The following is a 9,236-nucleotide window of genomic DNA, read 5'->3' on the forward strand; positions in this document are numbered from 1 at the left end:
ACCAAGCCCGTGCGCCACAACTACTGAGCCTGCGCTCTAGAGCCCGTGAGCCACAGCTACTGCGCTCACGCACCTAGAGCCCGCGCTCTGCAAAAAGAGAAGCCACCACAATGAGAAGCCCGCGCACCACAATGAAGAGTAGCCTCCGCTCGCCGAAACTAGAGAAAGCTCGCGCGAAGCAAAGACCCAACGCAGCCAAAAATAAAATAAATTTAAAAATATATATATATATATATAAATGTGTGACACAGAAGGTCCATGAAAGCTAAGGTTGGAGATTACACAGTCAGATTTTTCACAATGCACAGCTGAGAATACCTCAAAGATCGATGATAAATGACACAAAAGCAACCTAAGCTCTATGCTCGAGTTCTACTACCTAGGAGGACCACCTTATAAAACAGATTAAAATCAAGATCAAAGCCTGTTGTACCTGCAAGGGATCTTTAAGATTCCACGTGGTCAGGGTGAAAGAACAAAATCCGAATACCAGTCATATTACCACAAAAATAATTTAACTGTTCACTTTGAGGAGAAATAAATATTTAATGCTGTGAACTTTCTTTATTCCACTCCCTAAATCAGATACTCAACGTGTCTATTTTCAAACAAGCAAAAAGGAAAATACGTACAGTCCTTTTCAGATGGAAACCCTTTCCAATAAAATTTAAATTTTTTATTAATATTTAATTATAAACCAAACGTTGGGAATCATATAGACACGTTTGCTATGGACAAACTTAGACTGTGAGGTCATACTTTCAAAAAAACTTCAGAATGAGTTGCAATAAATCAATACGTTTTCTCAGAAATTGTATAATTTCCTTCGGTTTGCAATCCATTATATGGAAAGTTTAATATAATTTTAAATAACTTACCACCTATCCTAGAAGTAAGCTATTGAAAACTGAATCACTATTAGGATCGAATTAACAAGGCTTTAAAGGCTCAGTTTTCCTAAGGGTATACAAATATACAAATCTTGAAAAGGTAATACTGTTAGTTGAGCTGTAAAATCCATAAAAATAACGGTTCTGCCACAGTGCCCAGGTAAGTTCATTCATTTTGCTTCCCCGATGCCCCCCACCAAGCAGCTTTGAAGCTTCAAGTTTGAACTGGAAGGCGTAGAAAATCACACATCCTTCGTGAAATGATGAAGATACTGAGAAATCAAGTGTGCAAAAAATAAACTCTACAATTCCATACTCCAACATCATGTATGTCTAGTTACAGGATTTTCAACTGGTTTGATTACTACCCGAGAGAATTTCAGACCCGTCCTCTGGCAGCGCTGTCCCGCGGACTCAGACCTGAGATCTTTCGCTGCAACAAGGAAAGTGGTCTTCGGTTCGAAACACGACGGGGGGTTCGTAGCTGGTCCCCTGGGACCTGCTGGAGGGCGCCTTGTTGAAGAAGGAGGGCACGTTAATTGTGCGCAGGAGTTTTCTGAACGTACTGGGGAACGTCCCCAGCTCGGCCTCGGCCCTGGAGACCTGCTCCTCCAGCCTGGCTACACTGGCGCCGATCATCCCGACGAAGGCCTCCAGCCGGTCGATCTTGCTGTACACTCTCCGCATCTCGGTGGCCTTGGCGTAAATGCAAGGCATGCCCTCGCTGACCACGTGGGAAGAGTCGCCGCGCAGCATGTCCAGCATGCCCACAAACTCGTCCACCCTGGTGAGCAGGTCCTCCAGGCTCGCGTCCAGCTCCTCGACCTCGGGCCGCGCCCCCGCGCCAGGCAGCAGGCAGGCGGCGTAGCCCGAGGCGGCGCGGCGCAGCAGCGGCAGGTCCCGGCTGGGCGCGCCCGACTCCGGGCCCTCATCCTCCCACGGCACCGACGCGCTGCTGTGGCTCTGGGACACGTTACCGCTGTCCCCGCTCCAGGCCGCCACCTGGGGCTCGGCCTCCTCGGCCGGCCCCTCGCACGGCAGCCTGCTGCCCTCCGCGAAACCTTCCATGTCTCGCAACTGACCCGGAACGCCAGCCCCGCTATCAGCCTCTGCGCGCGCATGCGCACGCAGAGCACGCAGCACTACTTCCAGCCTCTGCGCGAGCACGTACACGCACGCACACCCGCCCTTGCTACTGGCCTCCTCTGCCCCGCGCACGTACACGCGCACCCATCTCTGCTTCCAGCCTCGGAACGCTCATGCACGCGCGCGGCGCTCTCCGCGCACAGGTGCTCACGCTCAGAGCGTGTCGGAAAAAAACATGAACATGTTGGGGGAAAAAAAAAACCCAACGTGTTGGGCCTTGCCTGGTGGCGCAGTGGTTAAGAATCCGCCTGCCAATCCAGGGGACACGGGATTGAGCCCTGGTCCGGGAAGATCCAACATGATGCGGAGCAACTAAGCCCGTGCGCCACAACTACTGAGCCTGCGCTCTAGAGCCCGCGAGCCACAACTGCTGATCACACATACCACAACTACTGAAGCCCGCGCGCCTAGAGCCCGTGCTCTGCAACAAGAGAAGCCACCGCAATGAGAAGCCTGTGCAGAAGGGGTGCGGGTTCGATCCCTGGTTGGGGAGCTGGGATCCCGCATGCCTTGTGGCCAAAAAAAAAAAAAAAAAAAGCCAAGGCCTGGAACAGAGGCAATATTGTGACAGGACTTTAAAAATGGGCCACATCAAAAAAATCTTTTTAAAAAAGAAACAAAATTAAGAAATAGCTTTATAGTAAAGATCAAATCCAGGGTACTGCCAGAAAAAAACAAGGAGTTGTGACTGTAAAATACCTCTTAATCAACAGCCAATCAAAGAAAGAAATGGAAAATTTTATTTGAGCCAACCTGAGGATTATAACCTGGGAGACAGTCTTTCAGAAAGCTCTGAGAACTGTTCCACCTTTTAGAAGTCAAAGCACAATTATATGGTTTTGAGACAAAGGAATATACATCAAAGTAACATATTGACGGTTTACATAGCCCAGATCTGCACGTGCAAGGCAAGCAGTGGGTCATCACGACCCCTAACGGCAGCGGTCTGCAACATTTTGGGCACCAGGGACCGGTTTCATGGGAGACGGACGGGGGCGTAGGATGGTTCAGGTGGTAACGCGAGCGACGGAGAGCGGCGGGAGCGGCAGGCGAAGCTTCGCTCACTGGCCTGCCGCTCGTCTCCTGCTGTGCAGCCCGGTTCCTAGCAGGCCAAGGACCGGTGGGGTTGGGGACCCCTGCCTTACAGGATTGAAGAGGAATGTTTTCTCCTAAGGAGTTACCTCGCTAGTGCCAGGAGAAAATTGCTTTTTTATTTTTTTGGCAAGCAGGCACTCCTGCATCTTCTAAGGGAATCTTGTTACTGTAAAATGCAGATGCACAATGCATACTAAAGAGGGATAGTGGCCCACATAGGCAGAGAGAACTGTATTTAAAAATTTTTTCTTGTCCTGCCCTAAAACTAATTGTAATTCATCAAATCCCCTCCCCTTTGATTGCCCAATTTATTGTTAAATAAGAAAACATCATCTTTGTCTAAAAAATTTCCTCCCATTTTCCAGTTGATCAATCATTATGGGTTGAATGGGGAAAACTTAGAAAACAGAGAGGCAAATGTTGTAAAATCTTTTTTAAAAAACTCAGAAAAATCAAAGATGGCAGCTCAAAGTACCATTCAGTCAGAACAACTCTTTTTTTTAAACTTTATTTTATTTATTTTTGGCTGTGTTGGGTCTTCACTGCTGCACGCAGGCTTTCTCTAGTTGCAGTGAGCGGGGGCTGCTCTTAGTTGCGGTGAGCAGCTTACTGTGGTGGCTTCTCTTGTTGTGGAGCACGGGCTTTAGGCGCACGGGCTTCAGTAGCTGCAGCACGCAGGCTCAGTAGTTGTGGCTCGCGGGCTTAGTTGCTCCACAGCATGTGGGATCTTCCCGGACCAGGGATCGAACCTGTGTCCCCTGCATTGGCAGGCGGATTCTCAACCACTGCGCCACCAGGGAAGCCCCAGAATAGCACCTCTTTAAAGGGATTAAAGATGTGCCTCTCAGAGACTCTCAAACAATAGGGTCTTTGGGACTTTGGTCCAATAGAGTGAACCCCAATGAGATTCAAAGGAAACCTATGAAGTATTTTAAGACCATCATATTAGAAGAAACACCGCAGCTAGAAGGGACAGAGATGGTACAAAATGAAACGCCTCTGGACACCCCAAATTTCTAGAAGCATGAAGCATGCTGAGGAAATTACTCATCTGTAAATACATGCTACCTATCATGAAAAAGGAAGTATGATTCAAAGGGCGGAACCAAGAGCCCAGATGATAGAGTTGAGAGCCATGGAGAATTATTCGTAGACTGAACTGAGACTGAACTGCAGAATTACTGTGCCCCAGTGACTCCTTTGTGCCTCCCATTTCACCCCTTATTTGAATAGGAATGTTTGGAACGGTTATCCTATGCCTGTCTCACAACTGTATATTGGATGTGTCAGGGGCATATAACTTGTCTCTTTAGATTTAAAGTTCTACAGATCAAGTAGCACTGCAGTCTAGGTGCTGGAGTTAGGAAACTACGATCATCCACATCTGACCTACAGAGCAAAATTCTGGACTTGGAGATGTGGCTACAACAGTATGTAACTTTGGGGGCCTTTGGGTGGGCGTGCGGCTTGCATGTTGGAGGGACATGAATCGTTAGTGGCCAGAGAGCAGACTGTGGTAGCCAGCCTTCAAGATGAGCCCCAATGATCTCCATTTCTTGTTGTTCACACTCTTGCGTATTCCTTCCTGTTGAGTGTGTACTGGACATAGTGACTTGTTCATAATAAATAGAAAAACGCAGAAGTGGTGGTGTGCGACTTAGGGATTAGGTCGTGAGAGGAGTTGTGTTATTGTTACTCACCAGGGTTCTTGGCCTCCTTGACCTATAGACATTGATAAGAGGCCAGATAAGAAATTCAGGCAAGGCTTTATTGAGGTTTCTGCTGCAGCAGTAGGGAGAACAAGTAACAAGTTCCCTTGCTCGCTCCCCGGGGTGGGGCAGGGGGCGAGCTGCTTCCTTATATGGGGTGAGGGTAGAGGTGTGTCCTGGGGTCAGCTGGAGGGGTGGCTTAGGAGGTTTGCCCACCCCTTAGGTGGGGTTGAGTGCAGGGGGCGTGCTCGGTACCCTGCTTTTGCTCCCAGCTCTTCAGAATTGGCAGTTGGGTTTTCGGTCTTTTTGTATCTTGTTGTCCATAATTTGCCCCAACTGCACATGCATGCAGTTTTGTTTTTTTTTAATTAATTAATTATTTTTGGCTGCGTTGGGTCTTCGTTGCTGCGCGCGGGCTTCCTCTAGTTGCGGCGAGCGGGGGCTACTCTTCACTGCAGTGCTTGGGTTTCTCGCTGCGGTGGCTTCTCTTGTTGCAGAGCACGGGCTCTAGGCGCGTGGGCTTCAGTAGTTGTGGCGCACAGGCTTAGTTGCTCCACAGCATGTGGGATCTTCCCGGACCAGAGCTCAAACCCATGTCCCCTGCACCGGCAGGACATGCAGTTACTTTTCTTTGTATTTTGTTGCTGGAGATGTCTGCCCAGGTGTGCTGAAAAGGGTGTGCAGCAAAGGGTCCCAGGTCCCAGCCTGTCTCATCTCTTTCTCTCAAATCATTTACTCTGACTTCTTGTGGACATCTATTGAGAAACTACATAGCAAGGAATTGAGGTCTTTAACCAACAGCCAGCAAAAAACAGCCTCCTTCCAGTAACAACAGGAAGTGGATCCTTCAACCCCATTCAAGCCCAGTGATGACTGCAGCCTAATTAAATGTCCTAAGCTGAAACTACGTGAGATAATAGATATCTGTTGTTTTCAGCTGCTAAATTTGGGGGTAATCTGTTATGCAGCAATAGACAATTAATCTACCATTGAAGGAATATACTACAATTTATTTGTTTTACTTATTCTCTGGCTGATAAACATTTATGTTGTTTTAGCTTTAGGGCTATTATAAAAAGCTCCTATGAATATTCTATATATCTTTTTTAAAATAAATAAATTTATTTATTTATTTATATTTTTGGCTGCACTGGATCTTCGGTGCTGCATGAGGGCTTTCTCTAGTTGCGGCGAGAGGGGGTCACTTTTTGTTGTGGTGCGTAGGCTTCTCATTGCGGTGGCTTCTCTTGTTGCGGAGCATGGGCTCTAGGGGCATGGGCTTCGGTAGTTGTGGCACATGGGCTCAGTAGTTTTGGCTCAAGAGCGCAGGCTCCGTAGTTGTGAGCCACCAAGAAAGTCCCATCTTCAATGTACCTTTTTGTGGATAAATGTGCTCACAACTACGGAGCCTGCGCTCTAGAGCCCGCGAGCCACAACTACTGAGCCCGTGCGGCCACAACTACTGAAGCCCATGCACCTAGAGCCTTGCTCTGCAACAAGAGAAGCCACTGCAATGAGAAACTCGCGCACAGCAACGAAAAGTAGACCCCGCTCGCCGCAACTAGAGAAAGCCCGTGCGCAGCAACGAAGACCCAAGGCAGCCAAAAATAAATTCTTTTAAAAAAAGGTCTTTAAAAACAAACAAACAAAAACCTGACAGACCTTGCACTTCTCTGATGACACAGTGGTTAAGAATCCGCCTGCCAGTGCAGGGGACACGGGTTCGAGCCCTGGTCCAGGAAGATCCCACATGCCGTGCAGCAACTAAGCCCGTGCACCACAACTACTGAGCCTGAACTCTAGAGCCCGCGAGCCACAACTACTGAAGCCCGTGCGCCACAACTACTGAAGCCCGCGCGCCTAGACCCTATGCTCTGCAACAAGAAGCCACCGCAATGAGTAGCTCCAGCTCACCGCAACTAGAGAAAGCCTGCGCGCAGCAATGAAGACCCAACGCAGCCAAAAAAATAAATATAAAAACTAAAAGAAAAACCAAAAAAACATTGACAGACCTACAATGAGAGATGGACAAATCCACCACTATAGCAGGTGACCACCACAAAGCCTCTCCCTGCATGACTGACTGCTCAGGCAGGTAAGAAGACTTGGGACATCAGACAGGGATGATTTAAGGGGCCACATTAAGGAACTCTCATCCATTCTTCTCTGAGTATTTATGCAACTATGGCTGTGGGAGGTAAGGAATGTGGGTGAAATGGGTGTGACGTACAGGACACTGAATAAATGGTAAGAATGACTGTGCAGCCCGCCCCAAGTTCAGGATGCCTTTAACTAACCAAGAATGATGTCACCCCAGATGACCGTGGGGTGGCATTTGTCCAGTAGCCTTTTTCCAGTTGGAGAGAATGTCTCAGGGTCTCCCAGGCATCAGGGACCCAGGCATCTTCTGCCACCTAACGAAACTCTCAGTCCAAATACAGAACCTATTTGGAAGTCCCAGTGTAGCTGGATCATAAAAATAAATTCCCGAGAGACTACGAAAGGGCCTGAGACACCTGTTCTCCAAGCTCCGCCTCAAGGGGAAGGGCTAACATTGTCCACGAGGTGGCTGGTTACTTTACAGGAATCTCGAACAAATGGAATGCCAACTCCCCAAGAAAGCTCAAAGACAAGACGTGCAAAACCATCATTTTTTTTGGCTCAGAAAGAGATGGTCACTTGTCCAAGGTGGCACATTAATAAGCAAGGGGCAGAGCCGAGAGCGGAACTGGCCCTCCGACCCCAACCCATGCCGTCTGCGCCACCCACTGTCTGCTGTACCGTCAGCTGAGTCGGGAGCTCGTCCCCCGAGCATCTTCCCTCCTGCTGGGCTCAGACAGCAGATACTGCCCTTGGGTCCCAAGGTGCAAATTTCATGCACCTAGTTGTCACCAGTTCACCATCATGGTGCCCAAGACCCAAAATGCCTTTGTCCAAGGGACTAGCTTAGCTGAGGAAACACCCAGATGCAGAGGCCTCAGCAGTTCTGTACTAAGAGGATGGGGGCCAGTCAGATTGGAACCTTCCACACATCTCCTCCTCTCCCCTGCCCACCTCTCCATACAGTTTGCATCATCTAGAGCCTTCCCCACGCCCTGGCTGGGTTAAATGCTGCCTTCCTGTTTCCCACCCGCTCCACTTCCTCAGTCTCAGCACTTCTCGCTCACTGTGGCAGGGTCTGTTACACTGGCCATCTCACCCACTACGGTACAAGCCCTTTGAAGGCGGCAGCTGTGGAAGAGCTGGGGCTACAATGTCTAGCACATATTAGCTCTCCCATGTATATTCCAGTGTGCGAATGAACAGGTCAGTGACTCTCACCAGGGAACCAACTGCTTGGCGGTGTCCCGGGGACCCAGTACATCGCCAGCAAAACATTTGCTGAATGAACAACTGAACAAATACATAAGCGAACGCACTCTATGAAACGAGCTGGTCAGTGTCTGCTGGAGACTCAACAGACACCTGGAACGTGGGACCTCAGTAGAAGGAGGGACGCCTGCATTTGGGCTCCCTAATCCCACCGAGCCCCAGGGATTCCTCACACTTCTCCTCAGCCTAGACAGGGTCCATCACAGTCTATTCCCAACATCCTCGAGGCCAACCCGTGCTCACTGCTGCATCCCTCTATAGAGCGCTCAGCATCGTGGACTGCTGTTTAGAAAACTGCTGAAGACCAGGTTGCTGAGACAAGAGGCAGAGGTGCGCCAGGTGCCAGCTGATGTTATGGAAATAGCTCCGGCGTCAATCAGTTCAATGCTCCTGGGCAAGTTCCTGAGAGTTTTTTCAGCCCAAGTTTCCCCACCCGAACAATGATAATAAAATGACCCCTGAAATGTGTGAAAATGAGGTAAGTGTGTTAAGTGCCTGATCCCAAGTAGATTCTTGTTAATACAGACTTTTGCTTCTCATTTCACACACCCGATATCCTGTTATTGGCCAGCAGGTATAGGAACTCAGCTCAGGGGGTAACAGCAGAAACAGGATCAATGCTGTTTTCACTTTTGGCCCCTTGAGTGACCTTCGAATTTGACCTATCCCATGCCACTCATATCCTAAGACTGATTTCCCCCTTCATGAGTTTGCTGAAAGCAAAGGTAACAATCCCAATTACCACTTATTAAAGAAAGGAAATGGGGCTTCCCTGGTGGCGCAGTGGTTGAGAGTCCGCCTGCCGATGCAGGGGACACGGGTTCTTGCCCCGGTCTGGGAAGGTCCCACATGCCGCGGAGTGGCTGGGCCCGTGAGCCATGGCCGCTGAGCCTGCGTGTCCGGAGCCTGTGCTCCGCAACGGGAGAGGCCACAACAGTGAGAGGCCCGCGTACCGAAAAAAAAAAAAAAAAAAAAAGAAAAGAAAAGATATGTATTTCTTTGAATTAAAAGCATGTTTGCCTCA

The 9,236-nt window shown here is 49.0% G+C and overlaps 1 protein-coding gene across 1 annotated transcript; it reads right to left on the reverse strand.

Moving 5' to 3' along the window:
- Positions 1-207: 207 nt before the first annotated feature.
- Positions 208-9,012, reverse strand: BLOC1S4 (biogenesis of lysosomal organelles complex 1 subunit 4). Its single transcript, XM_073804822.1, has one exon. It carries the CDS (start codon positions 1,956-1,958, stop codon positions 1,305-1,307), a length of 654 nt encoding a protein of 217 aa, XP_073660923.1. The 5' UTR covers positions 1,959-9,012; the 3' UTR covers positions 208-1,304.
- Positions 9,013-9,236: the final 224 nt, after the last annotated feature.

The sequence above is a fragment of the Tursiops truncatus genome, chromosome 5, assembly GCF_011762595.2.
Source record: "Tursiops truncatus isolate mTurTru1 chromosome 5, mTurTru1.mat.Y, whole genome shotgun sequence".
NCBI classification, from domain to species: Eukaryota; Metazoa; Chordata; class Mammalia; order Artiodactyla; family Delphinidae; genus Tursiops; species Tursiops truncatus.